This window comes from Phaenicophaeus curvirostris, chromosome 5, assembly GCF_032191515.1.
Source record: "Phaenicophaeus curvirostris isolate KB17595 chromosome 5, BPBGC_Pcur_1.0, whole genome shotgun sequence".
Classification (NCBI taxonomy): domain Eukaryota; kingdom Metazoa; phylum Chordata; class Aves; order Cuculiformes; family Cuculidae; genus Phaenicophaeus; species Phaenicophaeus curvirostris.
In genome coordinates this window covers 12,022,622-12,046,088 of record NC_091396.1, presented here as the reverse complement: position 1 = coordinate 12,046,088, position 23,467 = coordinate 12,022,622, and the positions used below count along the sequence as shown (strand labels likewise).

The 23,467-nt window shown below is 36.7% G+C and overlaps 1 protein-coding gene across 1 annotated transcript; it reads left to right on the top strand.

Annotated features, from left to right (window-relative positions):
• Positions 1-33: 33 nt before the first annotated feature.
• On the top strand, positions 34-22,323 carry CTR9 (CTR9 homolog, Paf1/RNA polymerase II complex component). The gene is made up of 25 exons (XM_069857569.1): positions 34-116; positions 2,497-2,595; positions 3,204-3,443; positions 3,866-3,983; positions 4,625-4,714; positions 6,572-6,720; positions 9,207-9,314; positions 9,768-9,875; positions 9,991-10,227; positions 10,895-10,984; positions 11,088-11,216; positions 11,321-11,504; positions 12,400-12,488; positions 12,761-12,946; positions 13,122-13,209; positions 13,457-13,605; positions 15,599-15,715; positions 15,872-16,017; positions 17,395-17,466; positions 18,676-18,811; positions 19,420-19,566; positions 19,976-20,133; positions 20,397-20,493; positions 20,845-20,957; positions 21,219-22,323. Exons 1-25 carry the CDS (start codon positions 72-74, stop codon positions 21,628-21,630), a joined length of 3,507 nt encoding a protein of 1,168 aa, XP_069713670.1. The 5' UTR covers positions 34-71; the 3' UTR covers positions 21,631-22,323.
• Positions 22,324-23,467: the final 1,144 nt, after the last annotated feature.

The window sequence follows — 23,467 nt, the reverse complement described above, 5'->3', positions numbered from 1 at the left end:
TCAGCGGGTGTTTGCGGGGGAAGTGCGGGCGGGCGGCTGGCGGGCGGCTGGCTCTCAGCGCTGTCGCCATCATGTCGCGGGGGTCTATCGAGATCCCGCTCCGGGACACCGATGAGGCGAGTTGAGGGCCGGGGGGCAGTGGGGAGGGGAGGGGCGTTTGTTACTTCCTGGGGGGTTTGTCTGTTTCGTTATCTTGTCGAGGAGGAGGCTGAGGGGAGACCTCATTGCTCTGTACAACTACCTGAAAGGAGGGTGTGGAGAGGAGGGTGCTGGCCTCTTCTCCCAAGTGACAGGGGACAGGACAAGAGGGAATGGCCTCAAGCTCCACCAGGGGAGGTTCAGGCTGAACATTAGGAAAAGGTTTTTCACAGAAAGGGTCATTGGGCACTGGCAGAGGCTGCCCAGGGAGGTGGTTGAGTCACCTTCCCTGGAGGTGTTTAAGGCGGGTGGACGAGGTACCGAGGGGCATGGTTTAGTGTTTGATAGAAATGGTTGGACTCGATGATCCGGTGGGTCTCTTCCAACCTGGTGATTCTATGATAAGCCTGTTGCATATCGAGGTGATGTGCAGCCAATCTCCAGATGTAGATAAGTAACTTGAAAGACGTTCTCTTAGGATTGCAAGAATTTATTGATGTGCCTAATTGTCTTGTAAGTTGTAGCTGTTTTAGTTCAGGGGATAATCTGAAGGGAGTCTCTGGACATGGTTGGATAACCTAAAAAATAAACGTTCTTTGAGGACTTGCACAGTTCTTTCTCTAAAACTAGCCTATATACCTACTGCTGTTGTAAGATGAGACAACCTTCTTTAGAAGAGTATCCAGCACAGCACTGAATTGTAAAATAAAAATATTAGTGCCTTTGCTTTGAAGACTTTGTCCTTTCAGTATTTTAGCAGTGAATTTTACCAGTGAATAAGCGTTTCTGGCACTTGGTTTGCTAGACACTGATTTTTCTAATTGCACTGGTTTGTAAATAACATGCGTGTTCCCCAGTCAGCGCACAGACATAAGCAGAGCATTCAGTCCACTCTCTAAAGTTATTTCAGTGTGGGGTTAGAAATTTATTTAACTTCTCTTTGCTTAAGGTAGACTGTCGCAAGCTAAGGTTAAAAAGAAAAGTATTTGGAAACTTGCAGGGCATTATAAAATTAGAAAACCATAGCAGACACTAAATTGACACCTTCACTAAATGATATACTGCCTATAGGTTGAAAAATGCTTTTTGTGAATATATGTGTTTGTATTTTTAACAAATACCCATACTGCTGCCATTGTGTTTTTAAATCTGACATGGTACTTTAGATTATATATTGGAGGTTTTTTTTCTCTTTGATAGGTATTTCTGAGGTGTCAGTGTGAATAGTTGATCCTGGTACTGCTGTTGAAGTTATGGCTAGGACTTCTTGGACTCTGAAGTTCTGAATTAATCCTTAATTAATAAAGATTGCTATAAAATCCCCCCCTTTTTTTCCCGCCCCTACAACCTTTTTTTTACTTGTGTATTTATTTACTGTTATGGTAACATCTATTTCTCATTAATAACTATTTTATTTTGTTGGTGAGGCTTGCCCAAATTTACGTGTCAAACAGGACTTACTGTGCAAGACAAACATAACAGTAGTAGCAGAGGTATTTTTGCTGATACTCTCAAGTTTTGCACAGTCAAAACTGTAAAGCTTTATAAACTGGATTGCTCTAATCCAGTCTTCAGAAAACGAGTCCCTGCATAGGTAATTGTGGTAGGAGCCTGGGTACAATAACTGTACCTCTTCCTTGCTACAGAATTGCATTGGAGTGTAGCTGACTAATATTAAAGGCAGCACAACAGAGTAACAAGTGAACTAACAGGCAGTTAAATTGTATTGCCAAACATCCCAGTTTAGGAATACCTGTTCCTTTTTTCTCATTTTCCATATCAGAAGGGTGGATCAACATGGTAAAATGGTATTTGCAAAATAATGCCTGTGTGATGCAAAGTTGGTGATGTCATTTGCTCACGATACTGATTAATTTCTTAGTTTTCTTGGCCACAAAGCTGATACTACAAAATTTCAGGGCTCTGAGATAAGTCTTAGGTACTGATTCTCCGATACCTGATTACTCGTAAGATTTTGACTGTATACTGTATCTTTGTATTACCTGGAGGAAAAGCTTCAGAAATTCAGCAGTGTGCAGACAAGTTGGTTATTAGCTGAACTGTAAAAATTTTTAGTCTGAAGTCTATGGCAAAAGAAATTGTTAGCATCTCTACTTATTCTCCCTGACTAGTGTCCCAAACATTGGCCTGTCTTTTTTCCGGTATTTCTGAGAGGTCATCACTTTTGTCTTGTACAGATTATAATACTTTATCACTTCTTTCTTTATCCATAAACTTGTTTAAACACAAATAATCATTTATGTTTTGTGCTCTGAAATGTCTGGCTTCCTTTGAGCTCATTGATAGATAACATTGTTATTGCTTTGTGAAAAGAAAATAAATGTTGTTTGGTTTTAGGTTATCGAGCTTGACTTCGATCAGTTACCTGAGGGCGATGAAGTTATAAGTATACTGAAACAGGAGCACACTCAACTGCACATATGGATTGCCTTAGCGGTTAGTCTATATACAAATTGTATATTTAAATATTATATTCAGATAAACAATTAGTAATTTTCACTTCCTTACTTTCATGACCAGGGATAACTGGATTCTGAACACGAACCTTAACGGGGTTATTTCTTCACTGATTCTAGGCCAGATAGTTCTGATTTGACATATGTATATTAAGATTCTGATTTCATCTTTTTTTCGTGAAACAATATTGTCTGAGGCCTGCTTTCTAAGTTTTTTTTCCTCTCAACCCACAGTTTTTCTAGTTTGTGCCTTTGATTACGCACTTCATAAAAGTAGGGTGGGGCTGTATCTATACTATGGGAAGTATGATGAAATGTGCAAAAAGTCAAATAAGTTTAGAGAAGAAACGGTTAATCTTCACTTATAAATAGGTGTAAGATTTGTGTTTTAATGTAAATATTAAGTTTGGAATGATGACAGAAAAATATTTGGTGATATCAGGATGCTTTTGTCTGATTAGCCTTACATTTATGTCTGATTTATTGCTACAATCTGGAAAAAGAATCTGTATAACACCTAAAGTGTGAAATTTATATATTACTTGCTTGCTGCATTAGTATTGTCTGTTAAAACTGTATGTTTTATAGCTGGAGTACTACAAACAAGGGAAAACAGAAGACTTTGTGAAGCTGTTAGAAGCTGCACGCATAGATGGTAACTTGGACTACAGAGACCACGAAAAAGATCAGATGACGTGTCTGGATACTCTGGCAGCGTACTATGTACAGCAGGCTCGAAAGGAGAAGAACAAAGATAACAAGAAGGAGCTCATTACACAAGCTACCTTGTTGTATACTATGGCTGACAAAATTATCATGTATGATCAGGTAAACCCAAAATCTGTTTAAAAATCTGTATTTGTAAATTATTTAGTGATTATAAAGAACACAAGTATTGATTCACTAAAGGGAAGACAGAAATGGCTTTGTTAGTGTAGTACATATAAGGATCTGAAATGTGTGCAGTGCCACCATGTGTAATTCTGTCTAGCTCGAAACACCTGATAGAACTGTGTCAATCAACTTTTGGGGTCTGAGAAAGAAGGATTGATTGTCACTCTCTTGGTTTATAATATGTGAACTTCAGAAGTGGGTGCTAAAGACCTTTTTTGTTTTATTTTTATTCCTGGGACAAGAGAAATAAACTAATCATAGAAAATGTTATAGCATAGCCAGTTAATCTTTCACATAGTCTAGCCGTCATATTTTACAAAGATAAATGAATTGCTTTTTTTTTTTCCCTTAACTAGAATCACTTGTTGGGAAGAGCCTGCTTTTGTTTGCTTGAAGGCGATAAGATGGACCAAGCTGATGCACAGTTTCACTTTGTGCTGAACCAATCTCCAAATAATATCCCTGCCCTTCTTGGTATGAGTTTGTGGGTATTTGTGTAAAAAGCTGGTCTTGACAGTTGAGTTTTGGAATTAATTATGTGCTTGAAGAGAGTGCATATGTGAGTAGGGAGAAAGAATGGGATAAAGAAGTGCGAATTTTTGAGCAGAAACGTATGACAGACTGCTCCTTACATATACGTATATTTCTGCTCAAAAAGTATACTGGGAAGTATATGTAGGCAGAAAAGCTAGGAAAAAGTGTAATGCTATCTAGCATCTTCTGAGACTTGTGGGCACAAATCCAGTCCAACTACTTATATTTCCCGGGTGATGCCAATAAAGCTGTGTAATCTGTCAAAGGTGAAGACACCTGTAGTGAGGGGTCAGCAGTCTGTAACACTTGTATTTTAATTTGTTTGCTAATTAATCTAGTCTTAATAACTGTCTTTCATCTGGACCAGGAAAGAATTAAGTTTCTGCAGAAAACCATGAAAATGTACACGTAATGTATTTCCATGTTTGATTTTTTTTCATGTATTTGACATCATCAAAGATGATAAAAGTTGTAGTTATCTGCATTTTCTATTAGTTTTTAATTGTAACTTTTGAAAGTTGACATGGCACAAGTTTACTAAATAACATTTACCAGCTTTTGTAACTGGTATGTTATAACAGGCAAAGCATGCATTTCTTTCAACAAGAAGGATTACAGAGGAGCCCTTGCCTACTACAAGAAAGCATTGCGTACCAATCCAGGTTGCCCAGGTAAGACAAAGTATTTGCTGTGTTTGCAAACTAACTCAAGTCTTCTGAATTCAGATACCTAAGGGCTTTTGTGTGATATATGCCTGTTAAAAAAAACAAACAACCCTCCTTACAGAGGAGTTCAGGTATTTGTTGACTTGAAGTGTTCCTCAATTGTTAGTGAAGGAAATTGTGTTTAGGAAAATACTTTTAATTTTTGCAAATTATTGCTCTTTAAAAAAGAGCTGTTAGAAAATGAGAAGTTGCGTGTAAGAGAAGTTAAAATTGTATAGCAAGGTGGTGAGCTGTTCAAGACATGCAGAGCCCATCTATCAGCTTGTGGAATAAGGGTTAAGAAAACAATGTATTAGGATTAGTAATGAAACAAGACATGAAATGTGAAATTCTACTGTTTCTTGTATGGTACATATTAATATGCCTTCTTTATACATAATTAACAATCTAGTTAAGTTGATTAATTTTTAGATGCTAAGATTCCCTCATTCAAAAACATAGTTTTTAGCCAACAGGTTTCACTTGCATTTTGCCAGGGATCACTCATGTTAAACAAAGCACTGTCACAGCATGAGCATGCTATGGGATACAAAAATATGCAAGCTGTTTCAGCCACTGAAGATTGATGGAAGCATCATCTTCCCTCTCTCATTAGTACCTCCAGGGTCCTTCTGTGTCCTCTAAGTACTACCTAAACAGCAGAGGTCATGTTTATGTGGTGCAAGTGGATGGGCCAAACAAAAAAGAACCAAAGCTCTGTCACTAGACATTTCCTCTGTAGCAGGGGCAATAGTTTAAATCTCCTTTACAAGCTACTGACTTCATGAGGTTTCTAGGAATTTTGGTTTAATTTGACCAACAATGGTTATAGAATGTGAGACCAATGAACAAGCAACTTAATAAAAAAGCTTTATTTCTCAGAGAGTGGTAAAGCTAAAAGGTAGAAAGCAACTTGTTCTCACCTAAACTAGGTTCAAAGCAGTCTTTGCTATGAAAGGGATGCATGCAGATTTAAGAGAAACACAGCTACTATTGCAAACAAAACATTTGACTCTTGTGGCCTAGGATTTCAGAGAAATGTAAACTGAATAATTGTGAAGTACAGATAAAATAGTAATTCACAAAGATGAAAGGAGATATGTTGAAATATCTTGTCAGAGAGCCAGTAGTGGTGCCAAGAACTATAAGTGGAGGGAGGACATCAAAACCCAAGATGGTTTTTGAAATACCTAGCTACTCCCATTTTCTTGGGATCAGGCTTGAATGCCAGTGCTAGGGAAGTTTTTCAGAACTATTTTTATCCCATTGATTTTGGGGACATGGAATTCCTTAAGTGTAGAATAATGATGGCAATATGATGTGAATTCTCTTCATTAGCTCATATGTACCTGATCATGGAAGCTAGAGGATATTAAACACCATTTTGTCAGCAGTGAATCAGTTGATCATTTGAGGAGACACATCTAGCTAACTTATTTAGTTGTTTGTATTTTCTGAAGGCCTACTGGTCTCAGGTGCATTTACCCTGCCTAAGAAATTTCCAGCCCTTCCATCTGGCAATTTTTTGATTCCTGTCTCTGGTTTTTAATACATTTCGATATAAGTATTTTTTTTTGTTTCGTATCAGAGTCTTTTAGAGATACAGACCAGTATTTTCAGGTGTGTGAAGAAATAAAATCTTAGATTACTAAGTTAGTTTTGTTGCCAAGTGCCTTAAAACCAGCAAATTTTTAGATTTTACAGCTTGTAAAGAAATATCAAAAATTCTGCTTTCCTCTTAATTGATGTCCAGAATGTAAAAAAAAAAAAAAAAGTCATAAAGTGACAATTTAAGATCCTGAATGGTGTCTTCTTGTTCTGTAGCTGAGGTTCGATTAGGTATGGGCCACTGCTTCGTGAAACTGAACAAGCTGGAAAAAGCTCGTTTAGCCTTCAGCAGGGCTCTGGAGCTAAATTCAAAATGCGTGGGGGCTTTGGTTGGACTGGCAGTTCTGGAACTCAATAATAAAGAGGTGAGTCTGAAACAACAAGAATTCACATATGGTTTACTTCTTGTGTTAAAAAGTAACCTTTTTGTCCTGTGAAAGTTAGTCCATTTTTTTAAAGGAGATAATGACTTTTGTGATGAAATCATGTTAGGTCTGTGTTGCTATTTAATGATGTTATAGATATGTACTTGTGATGTGAGCAGCACATTCTGAATAACTTCCTTCTGTTGCTAAAAATCCTCAACTCCGTTGCTAAAAATCCTCAACTCTGTTGCTGGTAGAATATAGAATCATAGAATCATTCTATATTGTAGCTATCGCTCATTGAAGTCAGATGTTGAAATCAGCAGTTTGGGGTTTTTTTGAAGTGATCAGACTTCCATTCACACATCTCGTGTTGGATTTTTATTACTTTAATTAAAGCAGTTAGCCTAGCACTGGTTTAGCCAGGCTTTCTTAGTTATGTGCGACTCTGTGATGGTTCACTAAAGCATTTTGTACTTGGAATCTTCTGAAAGTCATCAAGTACTTGAAGACCTTGCTTGCAATGGCAGCTGTATAGATCATCTGGCATTTCTTAGTTTGAAAGAGTATTGTGCTTACAGGAAGGTCAAGGGAAAAGACAGTTCCAGGAGATTAGTCCTGGGCTTTAAGGAACATAAGCTTTCAAACAAGTGTTAAAGTTGTATTTGAGCTACCTTGGCGTGTGTGCCACGTGGTAAACCAAAGAGTAGGCAAAAATAGATTTTAATTAGGCTGATGTAAGTATGATGAAGTGGTGATCCTGCCTCTCTAGATGTTGCGTCACTAGAAAAATACCTCTACTCATTTAGCTTAATTGGGATTGTAAGATCCAAGATGAATAACCCATGCTAAGGAATTGCTGGTGGAGGATGGGACTTGTAAGTGTCTAAAGAGAAAAAATTTGTTACATAATTCTGTTACTAAAATTTAGTGTTAAGCTATCTGTGGAACATGTAGCTCCCTAGAAAGATATTTTGTTAGCACAGAATGTCTGAAAATTACTTAGTTTACTAGGTTATGGGGGGAAAAAAAGCAACTGTTAAGACTTCCATGGAGAATTCAAAAAAATATAAGCACAAGAGTTTTCTTTCCTGAAGCTACAGAGACAACAAACAATATTTTAAAGTCAAATTTTAATAAGTAGTTCCATGGGTGAGAAACTAATTAAATTGGGTATCTTTCTTTTCTCCTGAAGGTCTTTTGTCTAAAGGCTCTTCACCTTATGCTTCAAAAAAACCTGTGATTAAAAGCTGACCCAATCAAATATGATTTTTTTTCTTTGTAAGAAGTGTATCATGTGTGCTTTACTTCTTTCTGTTTTCACAACATGCACTGCAAAGTTGGTATAACATTGAAGAGTTGACATGGAGGAGGGAGAACACTTTCTCTGGGGAAGGGATTCTCTCTGAGCTGCAAACTACTAATTGACATTTTTTATGTGCTTAGATATTTCTAATATTTCTGCCTCCTATAAGTTGTTATGATGTCAAATCAGGACTGAAATTACACTGTGTTCTCGTTAAGGTCTATCTTATCTCTGTTTTTCTTTAATGAAAGAGCTTAGGAGCTTTGAGAACTCTTAACCATCTATTGCATTTGGTTGAAATTGGGCATGAGACTGAAATTATTGAAGAACTGGGGCATATACATAGTGTGATTATAAAACCTCTTTGCCTTTGAAAATTAAACCAAGAATGATTCAATAACTTCTAATCAAGATGTATTCTGCTAAGTTTGGAGAGATAGTGCCTTTTCAAATAATGTTTTTAGCTGCCTATTGGACTATGTCTCAACCTCATAAAACCTACTCTGTTCAGTAAGATAGCTTTCTGCTGGTAATAATTGCAAAGTAAAGCACAGATATTACATGATTGCTAGATACCTTTTGATGGTACTTTTCAGAAATAAATACAGATTGAAGTCGATGTGCTTGTGATATAGATCTCATGGTTGTCCCAAGTAAATAGTTATTACTGTATCAGTTATGGATTTGAACTCATAGAAACTGTAAAGTTTCTTTAGAAAAAGTAAGTTAACAATAATATATTTATGTAAACGTATCTCTTGTAGCTCTTACTTCAACATCTGAAGTTCTTGTTTAGAGTTTCAACATGGAAATATTGTCATGTCATGATTGAATGAATTATGTAAAGGGTTGAAAACTAAACCAAACAGGAACTAGGGACATTGAACAGTAGGAGGAAAGTTGTCAGAGTGTGAAACTTCAAAGGACACCAAGACTAAGTTGTTGTTTTCTTTTCCTAGAAAGTCCTGCTCTGCTCTTTTCCATTCCTGCATGGTGGCTTCACTTCTCATTTCTATCTGCTGCAGGGAGAAAAGCTAGAAGCTGAATTTACTTTTTTTCTGTGAGCACAGCAAGGTTTTTTCCAAGTTCCTGCAGCAGTCTAGACTGAAGAATAGTTTTGAAAATGTTAATAAGATACTGCTGTTGAGATGCTGCTGATAACTGTCAATGTTTCATTTAGGCTGATTCCATCAAGAATGGTGTTCAACTCCTCTCTAGGGCTTACACAATTGATCCCAGTAATCCAATGGTGTTGAATCACTTGGCTAATCACTTTTTCTTCAAGAAGGTAAGTTTATTTAACTTTACAGTTAAGTAGTTTATAAACTCTGAACAGCAGGGATTCTGGTGTTAGATTCAGTGTCATTTCATCAGGTTAAGTGGTGCCTAATATGGAACTATTAATCCAGATGGACAGGTGTGGAGTTTTGGATTTAAGTTTTGTATAAACTTTTCTCAAAAAAAGCAAAGAAAATGTACACTTATTACTTAAGTTGAAGTCACTTTTGTGTCCTGGAGGTTGTGGTATGGTTTTTTTTTTCTTCCGCATCCCTTCCAAGCTTTAAAATATGAGCTAGAGAAAAGAAAATAACCACTAAAACTAAATCTGTTGTTATTAATTTAGTCAATGCTATGGCTAAAGCTTTTTTGTATTTTCTAGCCATCCTTGTTTAAATAATAAATCACTTGATGTAAATACAGTGAAGGCTTTCAAATTTCATCTGACTTGCATTTTTTTCAGGACTATGGTAAAGTACAACACTTGGCCCTTCATGCTTTCCATAATACAGAAGTTGAAGCAATGCAGGCAGAGAGTTGTTATCAGCTGGCGAGGTCTTTTCATGTACAGGTAGGGCATTTTTAAAAGCCCCCTTTGAGATTACACTTAATCTGTGTTATAAAAGTTCATACAAAGCTTACCTGTGAAAACTCTACCTGATCTTTATTTCCTTTTTTTTAATCAGGAAGATTATGATCAAGCTTTCCAGTATTATTACCAGGCCACTCAGTTCGCCTCATCTTCTTTTGTACTTCCTTTTTTTGGATTGGGTCAAATGTACATTTATCGAGGGGACAAAGAGAATGCATCACAATGCTTTGAAAAAGTTTTGAAAGCCTATCCTAACAATTACGAGACTATGAAAATTCTTGGATCTCTTTATGCGGCGTCAGAAGACCAAGAGAAACGGGATATTGCAAAGGTGAATTTTCCTTCTTCCAGCTTCATGCTTCTACATACAAGAGTAGAACTTGAAAATCAGACTTGAAATCAGACTACCTTAATTTGTATAAAGCTTGGGGTCATTCAGCTGTAGGTATGGCATATTTAATGTTGGCTGTCATGAGAGATCTTCTGAACTGCGGAAAGTTACAGTTTCTGACACAACCAAGACTCCTGATGGGCTCTGGCTAAAGCAAGTCTAGAAATCTAGAGAAGCCCCAGCTTCACATTTGTATTTGGTACTATGAAAAGGGCTGAATTCTTCCCATATATGTTAAAATTCTCTGAAGATTGTAACTTAGTGATTTGATCAAGACAGCCAGTTACCTAGTGATTTCCAGAAAACACTTGTCTTAGCTTGTCTGAAAAGAAAATGTTATGCTTTTTTAAATGAAAGTAGTTTTTTTAAATCTAATGCTGGGTAAATAAAGGAGAAAAATGTTAGACAGCTTTTCTAGCTTCTCATGTTGGTGTAGTAGTTTCTGCTTCTCTAAGACTTTTGTGCAGGTGTTTAGGATGATTTCTTTTGCAGTATGGTGTATCTTTCTAGTATTAAGGTTAATACCTTCACTCTTTCTTTTTTTGATATTTATTTAAATAGTTTGTGTGTCCATAAAAAGGCATAATTATTTTCTGCTGGTTTTCAGGGACATCTGAAGAAAGTCACAGAACAATATCCTGATGATGTAGAGGCATGGATTGAGCTAGCCCAAATTCTAGAACAGACTGATATACAGGTATCGTTGATGTGTACCTGGCGAAATACGTGTGAGCTTTTCATAAGAGCACATAGTGGTCATTCTCTTATTTCTTTTATCCACTTTTTCTTTCTTCATAAAGGGTGCACTGTCAGCCTATGGTACAGCCACACGCATTCTGCAAGAGAAAGTGCAGGCTGATGTCCCACCAGAGATTTTGAATAACGTGGGTGCTCTGCACTTCAGGCTGGGAAACCTAGGAGAAGCGAAGGTATGCTGTTACTCAGAGCTTGAACTGAGTTTCTTGATCACCCAGAATTTTTTCGTAAAGCATTCCAGAATGTTCTTAATTTCTGTTTTCTTTTTATACTTTAGAAATACTTTCTGGCATCCCTGGATCGTGCAAAAGCAGAAGCTGAACATGATGAGCATTATTACAATGCTATCTCTGTAACAACATCGTATAACCTTGCCAGACTATATGAGGCAATGTGTGAATTTCATGAAGCAGAAAAGCTGTATAAAAACATCTTAAGAGAACATCCTAATTATGTTGATTGTAAGAAACGTTTGGTATTTTAGTTCCACAGTCCTCCTTGTAGTACCAAAAATCTTACCTTTTACAGTGTCTTCTGGTCTCCCTGTATCTATCTTCACTTCTTTTCATAGCGGTTTTGGGGCCTGGTTACCTCCCCAATATTTTCCCTGCATTTTTTATTTTTTCCAAGGCCTGCATCTTACTTATACTCCAATCTCCAGCTTTAAGCCTTCTAATTATTGGCAAATCATACTGTACTCTAAAAAATTAGCAGAATTACTTTATCTAGCATTGCATGCCTTTGCTCTTTGCTCCCCACCTCCTCCAAACCCTTAGCACCTCAGCATTCAGGTGTGATCAAGACCATCCACTTCATATGCCCAGGCTTTGCAAATCTGCCTGTGTGGGTGGAAATAGAGACCCTTTGGGACCCTTTTACTGTGAAGGCAAGGTGGTAGCCCTTGCTCAGTAAGCTGCAGCACACAGCATGCCCCAGCCTAATATGTAGCCTTTTTCCTGCTTGTTATATCAGTTAGCAGATAACAATATATTCTTTCCAAAGCTTGCAGAGGTGAGAGAGCTGTTTAAGTGTGGGGAGAGAGCTGTTTAAGAGTGGGGAGGAGAATTATGTAACTGATGTTTCCTTCTTTCTTTGAGATTCCTTGGTAGTTAGCTTATATAACCAATTAAAAACATTTATGTTACTTTAACTGTAATTAAATCTGCAATTTCTGTATCACCATTGTGGATCATGTTCCTCTTCACATGGTGTATTTCATTGTGAATAGGGTGTGAAAGATGTCTTAATATTTGCTCTCCTTAGCAGATCAAGAATGATTGCATTTGAAATCCATGCATGACCAATATTTTCTTTGTTTGAGGTGACTTTAACATGCTTCCTGGTTTTTATTTTTAGGCTACTTGCGTTTGGGAGCTATGGCTAGAGATAAGGGAAATTTTTATGAGGCTTCTGATTGGTTTAAAGAAGCACTTCAGATAAATCAGGTTTGTAACTTGTTAAGTGTTTAAAGTTAAAGCATTTGAAATATTAACATAACCTAAAACTTGTTTTTCCTTTTGTTGCGTTTTTATTTTGTCTGTTCAGATAAACAAGGGGAGGAAGAGAGAGATACTATAGTCTGCTCTTTTTGTTTATTGTTTTGTTTGATTTTTTTAATATGGAATTCTGTTAAAGAAAAATAACATTTAATACTTGGATAAAGTAACCTTGCAAGGGAAAACTATGCTTTTGCAACTTACAGTGAATTTTTATTTAGGACCATCCTGATGCTTGGTCTCTGATCGGCAATCTTCATTTGGCTAAACAAGAATGGGGTCCAGGACAGAAGAAATTTGAAAGAATATTGAAACAGCCCTCCACACAAAATGATACATATTCCATGCTGGCCCTTGGCAATGTATGGTTGCAGACTCTACATCAACCCACAAGAGACAGAGAAAAGGTAACATGAGTCTGTTGTCTGCCCTGTGTGTGGTTTTAGTTATTTAATGTATGTATGCTCTTAGCTACTCAGAGCCTTTGTTGATGCTTATTTGGCATCTTACGGTCCATAAAACTTCTGGGTTTAATACCCTATTATAGAAATGAGTGATCAGTTGGGATACTTCTTTTTGCAGGAGAAGCGCCATCAAGACCGTGCGTTAGCGATCTACAAGCAAGTACTCAGAAACGATCCAAAGAATTTGTATGCTGCTAATGGCATAGGTGAATATTAGATTCTAATTCTCCTTCAAAGGTGATGATGTTCATGTATTTTATGCTTTAATATAGAACTGGTTTTGCAGGGCCTGAACACTGTGTAGTGGAGCGCAGGAGAATAGCTTTCATATGACAGCTCTGTCACTTAGTTTTTAATGGGGAACTTTATTCAGGCAATATTTTGTTTTCTTTGGTAGGAGTACGTAGTACATGAACCTGGAAGCTTATGCTGTACATATTACTTTCCCCTTAGGAGCTGTCTTGGCGCATAAAGGATATTTCCGTGAAGCTCGCGATGTTTTTGCCCAAGTGAGAGAGGCAACAGCAGATATCAGTGATGTCTGGCTGAATTTGGCTCATATCTACGTAGAACAGAAACAGTACATCAGTGCTGTGCAGATGGTAACATCTCTGAATTGAACTACATGATACATTGGGTTAGGTGATTTCTGGATGTTTCTCTGCTGTTATAGCAGCTGTGAAAGTCTGAGTAATATTTTAACAAGTTAGAGGTTATTTCTAGCATGCTGTTGGCTGTCGAGTCTAGGTTGTAAAAGAAGTTACCAAATGGGGACAAGGGGTAGCAAAGCATGTGTCAACTTTTACACATTTTTTTGGTAGTAGAGTTAAACCATAATTTGTTTAGAATTTTGGTCTTGGAATGAATTCTTAGTCAGAGAAGTTTCAGTGAGTGTAGTTACCGTACATAATTTACATTCAGATGTTGCTGAAGCAACAATTTGCTGCTGGGATTTTTTTAGGAGGAACTCTTCCTATTTTTGTTCTTTCCAATGATAGCATAAATAACAATCAGAGCTGTCTGAAAAGCTGATTGCGCCATGATTTCTTTCACCATAATTGACATCACAAGGTAATTCATGTTAGAAGAGATCTGTTGAGGTCATCAAGTTCAACGTGCTCAAGCAAGCAAACTTCCAAGTATCAGCCTATTCTAACTAAATTAACTCAGTCGATTAAAAGCATACAAGTAAGCTAAAACATAAAAACATATGTTGGACAGGAGAGAAGCTCAGAACAATTGATTGTTGAATTAAGATTGAATCCACACTGAGGCTAAAAGTCTTTATGTTAGAGCTATTCTGAAGCTTTTTGTGATGGTTATAGGGAAGATATACTGGGTCTTTCCTAACTGATTGAGACCTCAGTAGTTTCTGTCCTCCAGTGAACTATTGTTAAAAAGCTTTGGTAATGTGATCAGATTAATTCTGGTGTGTTTGAATGGGTCTGTTGTCTTTTTAACATCTTATCTATTTTTATTGACAAAAAACCTAATGAAAATCTGGTTTTTGTTTAAGCAATGAATTAGTGGGAAACTGGGCTCATTTTCACCTTTTAATTTGTTAGAAAAATATTGCACTCATTTGCTAATATATTTCAGTAAAGCTGTTAGTAGAAGTCTGTTTACTGAGATGTTTTATTGGTTCTGCTATGCACTTGGTACAGGTGACGGTCTGAAATATGTGGTATTGGACTCAAAGGGAGATGAGCTGAATTTAATAGCTTAGCTTAGTGCGTTCTAGAGAGTTCTGTACTATAAAGCACACAAATCCAAGGCAGTCTTAAGCTAAATACAAAATGTTTTACTCTGAAAGTGGTTGAAAATGGGACGCTTGCAACAGTGTGATCCAAGAGTAGTGACTTCAGGTGTTACACTTCAGGGCACTTTCTGTATTTGAGCTGGAAATAAAAATAATTTTATATTTCCTTTTATTTCGACGGTTTAGAAAGGGTAATTTATTACTTGAGAAAAGAGAACGTCAAACAAAATATGCTCTTTACTGGAAAGGTTAAGTTTCACAACTTTTTGCTTTAATTCTAGACGTACAAAACATATAGTAACAAGCCATCTCTTATGCTCTAGAATGGCTAGATATCCCTTGGCACGCCAAGTTATTCAGCTATGTGGACAAAACAAATTTGGTGTTGAAAAAGATTCACACCTTTACTTGCGTCAGATATACGGAATTAGCTACATTGAAAGTATTTCAATTTGTAAAATGTCTTTTATGACTAAAGAAAATAGATATTTCCCCCTCCGTATTGCACAGAATAGTTGAGTGCTATTAAAATAAGTCATGTTTGTTGGGCTTGGTTACAATAGATGGTTCTTGTAATGTATTCTCTTGTGTTCTAAGAACTGTAGTGCCCCTTGAAAAGCTGACAGTTTTCAGAAGAATCAGGTACTTGCTGTGGAATAGTAGAAAGAATTTTCTGATCTGTGAAAAGGAGGCATCTACGTAGCATGACAGAGATTTAAAAAGCAACAGTCATACAGCAGTAATGCTTTTTAGGAATATAAACGTTTGCTGGAGTTAGCTAACCAAAATAACTAACCGTTTTCACCTCTTAATTGGATTTTTTTTTTTCGTTTCAGTATGAAAACTGCCTCAGAAAATTCTATAAGCATCAAAATACTGAAGTATTGTTATATTTGGCCCGGGCGCTCTTCAAATGTGGCAAATTACAGGAATGCAAACAAACTTTGTTAAAGGTACAAATATAAAACTTCATATACCGCAGAATAAAATTACTGTAGGTGTTGATGCATGTTTATGTCTTTCAGTTCAGTATTCTGGGTTCAAAATAATGGTGCTTATTCTCTGTATCACATTGTAGCGTATCTTAAAAACATGGTTTTTATTTGCAGGCCAGACATGTAGCACCAAGTGATACAGTCCTTATGTTTAATGTGGCTTTAGTGCTACAAAGACTAGCCACCTCTGTCCTGAAGGATGAAAAGAGCAATCTAAAGGAGGTGCTTAATGCTGTGAAAGAACTGGAGCTAGCCCACAGGTAATGATGATTTATTTCTAATCATTATAATCTATTCTGTTGTTCCCCTACAGTAAATTTGCTGTATAGGTCACAAATATGGTTAGAAAGGCAGTTTTCTTCTATGAAACACTATGTAATTCTAGAGTTTCTAGTAGGAAAACAAAGATTGGCATGACAAAACTACTTATTCAGACTTTTGCTTCAGAACCAGTTTTGTTTGGCCAAGCGGCCAATATGTGTTTCTCAAAGGGTTTTGTATTAGTTACTATGACCAAGATGCACCTCTTCCTGGAAGAGGATAGTTGAAAAAAAAAAATGTTGAAAATTATTCTACAGTTTTAATACTTTTTTTGACAATTGTATTGAAAACAACATGTAAGGCTCAAAGGTAAATCTGTTTATATTATGCAAGCCTAGTGAACGAGTGGTAGTCCTTGAAAACTAATTTCACCCTCCTGTTGGCAAGTAAGACCTATGCACTCTCATGGCTTAAGAACAGAAGCAGTTTAAGTGCATTTGAGATGTTTTATTCTTTTTTTTTTAATTGAAAATAATTCTGAGCAGAAAACAATGTGATAAATCTGATCTAATCGTGACCATCTTTGAAGAGAAAGCTTTCAGCCATTTATTCTGCTCCTAGGTATTGCTGGTGTAGCTGGTGCTCACTCGATGTATTCCTAGCTCTGCTGTTACGTCAAGCCTAGATGTTGCCTTTCAATAACTGTGTTAACTAAAGCAAGCCTTTTCATACAAATTCTAACTTACGTTCAGTTAGAAGCTTGTTATTTATTGTAACCTAAAACTTTTGTGAGGAATTACTTTCTTCATATGCACAAGAATTTGAGTTCAGTGTAGCATAAACCCACTTCATCTGAAATGCCTCTGATGGAATATGGAAAGAAACTGTGGCTACAGTAGTAGGAAGTAGTTTTCCTTAAAATGATTTGGAGAAACTCTTTTCAAAACGCTGATCATCACAGCTTACCTATCTCCTTGAAAGTCTCTTGTATTCACCAGGACTTGTCAGCTAGGTTCCAGTTTATAAATTAAGTTTTCCTTCTTTCTGCTTGTTTAAGGGACTTAAGTTGTGACAGATAAGGAACAAATCTGCTGGGGTCAGCAATGTACTTATTGCCAGGAGCCATTAAATAAGATCTTAGAACTCTCTTTAGAATTTTTCTAGGGTTTTGTTTTAGAATGTTTTAGATTTGGAGAATTCTGAATGTGCATCTATGCTGTTACATTAAAAGAGGCTGCACACAGAGAAAACTGTTGAGGTTTCTTTATCTGTTGAAGTTTATATTAATACAGGAGTAAATGTTGTTTTAAGGCAAAATTACAATAAATATGCAAGTGATGCCATATTTGTTTAGTTCTGTTGTTTTTACCCTCCAGGTACTTCAGCTACTTGAGTAAAGTAGGTGATAAGATGAGATTTGACTTGGCACTTGCTGCTACAGAGGCCAGGTAAAAAACAAAGGAAACCACAAACAAATCCTTCATTCAGATACCAAATAGAATATTTTTGACTTGTTTTCTTTTACATATTAAAACTGAATTCCAGAATTTTAACTAATAGTTTCTTAGAACAGTAGAAATACAAGTGTATTATATATAAACTATAATACAAGTGTATTATAACAGGGTAACTCCTTGATGCTGTTTCATTCTTTTTTTTTTGCTTTCTAATGTTTTTTTGTTGTCTAAAACTTCAGCATGTAGTGTCTGCTATTAGCTGGAGTCTGCAAAACTTCAGCTATTGTAATGACATTTTCCATCAATGAGAGTGCAGTAATGTTAATTTAAGCATCTCTAGTTCTCACTGGTTTGACTTTAAACATAATCTAAGATGAGGTTTGCTTTCATGGAGATTTTTTAAGGTAGTTCATGGATGAATAGCTTGGGTCTGTTATTGAAACATGAAAAACTTCTGTTTTGCAGAGCCTAGTCTGCTATTTTTTTTATCCAGGGTAATGAGATTATACAAGAGCCCATTCAAATCAGTTTCCTTGTAAGATTTTTTTCTTAGAGGGCATTCTGAGAGGAAACTTGTTTCATTTATTACACATTCTTCTAAGATTTTCATAGCTGTATACAAATAACATCTGTTGGCCATCATACACTGTACATCTTAAATGTGTGTCATTAAAGCACTTAGTACAGAGAAGAAAATGTTAATCTTTTAAAATGTCTTTGTAGCATTAGGTAAGAGGATACTGAAAGCACCTTGCTGTAATGTTTTATGAGACTGGAACACTTTGTGCAATCCTAATTCTTTCACAACCATTTTTTTTTTAAGATAGAATTTCTACCTGCCTTTCTGATTATGTTTGCTAGTACAAGTTCCTATTTACCATACTACTGAAGCTGTCTAAATTAGTTGGGATGATTACTTTAATGATCATGAGGGATTTTTTGTATATAAATAGGCTAAACTTGAAGCATGAAGCATTGTATTCTGATATTGGATATTGCAAGATAAATTAGCATACTAGAAAGTGCTTTAGTTTACTCAAGAATGTGTACCTCTCTACTCTTCTATTGTGCTATTTCAAGTAGCTTTTTTTCATTGTTGGTGATATGAACATAATGTTGTGATGCATGCCCTTTATAAAACTTTCTTCTTGGAGTACATGTCTGCCACCTTCCTTTCCTTAAAAATATTGCATGTTACAGGCAATGCTCTGACTTACTGAGTCAAGCCCAGTATCACGTGGCTCGGGCACGCAAGCAGGATGAAGAAGAGAGGGAGCTGCGTGCCAAGCAAGAGCAAGAAAAGGAGCTGCTTCGCCAAAAACTACTTAAAGAACAGGTTTTAATTCTGTTACATTCTGTATACTGTGAGGTCTAAAAGAGACCATGCCTGTAATTAAATTTATTTAACAAATTAAGAAAATAAGCTACAGTCACCTTCCAAATAGTTCCATTCTGAGTTGACACACAGCTGCATACAATGCTGCCAACATCCAAAGCAATTCTTCCAATCGATTCCTGAAAGGCTGTTGAGAATCTCTATTGTATTTACTTTCACATCTTCTACTAGCTAGTTTTCTTAGTTGTAGTAAGTGCTAGCAGAAAATGATATAGCTAACAGGTAATACTCATACATTCTTCCCCATGGCCTCAGAAATGGATTTTTATTTTTATAATGAAATAAAATTGGTGCCCCAGAAGGTCTGCCATCAAATTTCTTTACTGGCAGGCTGGATGAGGCAGCACTTGGTGCAACAATTCTTTTGGACCTTTGTCTAGTCTGGCATAGGCTTTTTTCTTTTGCACCGTGTGGACCTCCTGCTGTGACACGGACTGTCAAAAGTCAATTTTCCAGTTTCTTGTCAACAAGTAATTTCTGTGCCTGTGATTATAATCACTGTGATGCTGCAGATACAGTAGTAATGGCTAGTTTTCTCTCTGTTTCAGGAAGAGAAGCGCCTAAGAGAAAAAGAAGAACAGAAGAAACTTCTGGAACAAAGAGCTCAATATGTGGAGAAAACCAAGAATATTCTGATGTTCACTGGCGAAGTAGAAGGATCAAAGGAGAAAAAACGTGGTGGTGGTGGAGGCAGGGTAGAAAATAATTATTTTTTTTTCTTTTTCCCTTTTTGATAAGTGGTCTCTTGCAGTAGCACAGGCTTTTAATTTCAGGTTCCTAGACTCCAATGCGTGAAATCGAGCAGGTTTAATACTCAAATATAAAAATCGGAAGCTAATACTTAAAAGTTCCAAGCACAGTGACATCATAAAATCTGTTCTACTCAATTGTTAAAAGAACATAACTTTATTATGTGAAAACTTGGAATCAGTTTCTAAGTTTTATCAGTCTAGAGATTATGGGAAAGTTGGCATGAGAACACCTGAATTTTTCTATATTCAAGAATGTGTTCAGTTAAAGTTTCTATTTTGGATTGTTTTCTGTTAGCTTTTTTAAAAGGAAGGTGAATAATGGGCTATATTATGGAGTTTTTGTTTATTACAGCGTTCCAAAAAAGGAGCAGGGGAATTTGATGAGTTCGTCAACGATGACAGTGATGAAGACCTGCCCATATCTAGAAAGAAAAAGAAGAGGAAGGGCAGTGGCAGTGAACAAGATGGGGAAGAAGAGGAGGGCGAGAGAAAGAAGAAGAAGAGGAGGAGGTAACCGATACTTCAGTGTTAGGCTTCCCTTAGAAATAGTATGGCTTTGAAGTATATTTTCGTGTAGTGTTTCCTAAGAGCTTAAGAAATGAGCTGCTGTTACCAGGTAATAGGATTAACTTTTAGTTAACACAGGCACATTACAAGCCACTCTGCAAAGGAAGTACAAGTAACACTTAATCAACTGGACATTTCTTGAGACTGGCATTTTTGTTAAGTGGATTTTTTTGTGTTCTTTGTCATATAAAATGTTTCTGTTTAAGACCCCAGAAGGCAGATGAGGGGAGTGATGATGAAGAACATGAAAATGGTCCAAGGCCTAAAAAACGACGTCCACCCAAAGCAGAGAAAAAGAAGGCTGTAAGTTAAACCAGAAATAACTGCATCACTTTCTGAGTATGCATTTGGACTTCAGCATTACCCTAGTCAAGAGAGCTTTATTAATGTTGAAAATTACAACAAAACTTCTTGTAGCAAACTGCCTTTGTGCTTATTTTTGTCCTCCTCCCCTGTTGCTATAGCTGCTTCACGCGTGAAAAGGATTTTTCCAAAGCTATCTAGAATTAAGTGATATTAGATGAAAATTTTCCATTTACTGATTTTAGAACAACTGTTAAAGTGTGTCTGGTTTTCTGAATATGTTTCTACACTTGTGCACTATGCTCTAAGGAGCCACATGAACAAGCAACCCTTTGTTTTTCTTCTGTACAGCCCAAACCAGAACGTTTGCCTCCTTCAATGAAAGGAAAGATCAAATCAAAAGCCATCATTTCATCAAGTGATGATTCTTCTGATGAGGATAAACTCAAAATTGCCGATGATGGGTAAGAACCTTTATTAGCTTCATATGTGCTAAAGTTTCAATGCATGGTTTCAAGAGAAACTGCAGTGTTAATAATAATGAGATAATACAAAGATAACGAGAAGCCTTTCATTGCACTCACAACATCGCTTTCCACTGCACATTTATTCCACTCATTCTGATAATTGCAGCATTACTCAAATGTTGATGTCTCATCTTTTTAAGCTAAGGGATAGCATCTTTTTAATACTGGTTTTGTTTTTGTTTTTCTCTTTTGCTACAGGCATGCTAGGAATAGCAACAGTGATTCCGATGATGGGGAACGGCAGCACAGTAAACGCATTGTTTCTGATAGTGATTCTGATAATAGAAACAAATCTGGTAGTGAGGCAGGTAGCCCAAGGAGGTCAAATGTCCGTCCATCTGAGGAAGATTCCGACAGTGACAGGTCAGCTAGAAAAAGGAGGCGTTCGGATTCAGAGCAGTCTGACAACGAGTCTGTGCAGTCGGGAAGAAGTCGTTCTGGTGGTTCAGAAAACGAATCGCGCCCAGCTTCTCGCAGTGCTGACTCAGACAGAGATTCTGAGAGAGGAGGATCTGACAATGAGGGTTCTGGCAGAGGATCTGGTAACGAGTCTGAACCAGAAGGATCCAACGATGAGGGGTCTGAAGGTGGTTCAGATGATAGTGATTAGATGTAAATTACAGACCATCTTTTTGAAATGTTCATGTAAATATTTCAGTTATAGGGAAAATCCAATTTTTATATTTGAAAACTGTGATTTAAAAAAACCCAAACCCTTAATGTTTTAGTAGACTGTTGTGAGACCTTCCTGTGATTCTTTTTATTAGCAACTAATGGATATTTCTCCAAGTTGTTTATGGTGTATTCTTAAATTGAAACTGCTGTAGATGAAGAACACAATGGCTGTACAATAGTCAACAACACACCAAGGATGGAAGGAATGCCTGTAAAAACGATGGGACATAAAATCTCTGTTCAGGTGGTTTCAGTGTCGCTAAAACTGTGTTCTGTGCTTATACATGCATAGATGGATCTTAAAATCCTACCACATGAAACGAAGAGCTATGGATATTTATCTTTTTCCTCATTCTGAATAAAGGTCAGTAGGGAGGTTTTTCGTATTTCTATTAAAGAATACATTTGCCATGATACAACTCCTTATATTTCCAACAGTTTGTTCTTTTGCTTCTGTTTTTGTGTTAAATCAGGTCAAAAGATGCAGACAGTAAAGGACTTTTATAAAGTAACAATGCAGATGTAGATAAATATTTAAATTGGTAAAAAAAAAAAATTAATTGGACAACTCCATATTATTTTGGAAAGGTAAATCTCCCAGTGTCACAATAAACTGATCCTGCTTGTTTGCTTGGAGTGATTTATTTTGCCCTTTACAAGACATAAGCAGAAAACCTGAAAATGTTAAGTTTGAAGGAATATGTATTAAGGAAGAAGTCTTAACTTTATTTTAGGATAAGTACATGGCTTTTGGAATTAATTCCTTTAACATAATGTATTTGGGAACAACAATGAAAAATGCTGTGTTGTAGACTAAAGTGAATCTGTTGTCTTCCTGCAGCTCTGAAAAGAAATCAGTCTTTTGCACCAGTCCAAAGAATTTTTTTTCCTATTTTTTTCATTGTTGAGTCCAATTTTAAGCATTTGCTAAGACAGAGTTACATAGATCTGAACAGTGTATTACTAATGTTTTCAACAGATTGTGTGTCCTAAACTATGTTGCTTTGTTTTTAGAAGATCTGAATTGTCACTTCTCATAGCTCACTTCAAGCACTAACTCAAAGTTAAGTTTCCCATGCTGCTATTTCTGGTTTGCTGTGAGCATTAGCTGTTCTTGTGTATGTTTTCTCATGTGTTTATGAGCTGTTGGTAACCATAGCAGACAAAGCAGAATGTAGAACAGTTGAGATGTTTCTTTTCATGGTTCAGTTTTGTATTAAGTTTCAATATGTGATCTTACCTAAAACTTAAGGCGTTTGGTCACGTTTGGAGCAGAACAATTGCTATTGTGCTGATTGGATTAGAGCAAAACTGAATCTTATCTCCTCCTTGTTCACCCAAAGAGTTGTGGTATATGGAGTTAAATCTAACTGGAGGCTGGTCACAAGTGGTGTTCCCCAGGGCTCGGTGCTAGGACCAGTCCTGTTCAGTGACCTGGATGAGGGGATTGAATGCACCCTTAGCAAAGTTTGCAGACAACACTAAACTGGAAGGAAGTGTCGATCTGTTGGAGGGTAGGGAGACTCTACAGAGGGATCTGAACTGGCTGGACTGATGGGCTGAGGCTGATGTTTCCCTACATCTGTTGTCTGAGGACTAAGTGCATTTTTTGTGCTTTCCACAGTCAGAAAGGAGGCTTGTAAGAAAAGGTTATGACTTGAAAGGGCTTGATGTATGGTATACAAGAGGCCAGTCAGCAGGAAAAGAAAGTAGGCAGAGCAAAATAGTTACATTTTCTTTTTTCTTCCCTTTTATTAGGATGATTAATGGAA

Excerpts from the sequence above, each read along its gene's own strand:
- CTR9 (XM_069857569.1), top strand. The coding sequence starts at position 72 with ATGTCGCGGGGGTCTATCGAGATCCCGCTCCGGGACACCGATGAG. Across the intron at positions 4,715-6,571 it reads TACCAATCCAGGTTGCCCAG|CTGAGGTTCGATTAGGTATG; the intron begins GTAAGACAAAGT and ends CTTGTTCTGTAG. Across the intron at positions 12,947-13,121 it reads CCACAAGAGACAGAGAAAAG|GAGAAGCGCCATCAAGACCG; the intron begins GTAACATGAGTC and ends TTCTTTTTGCAG.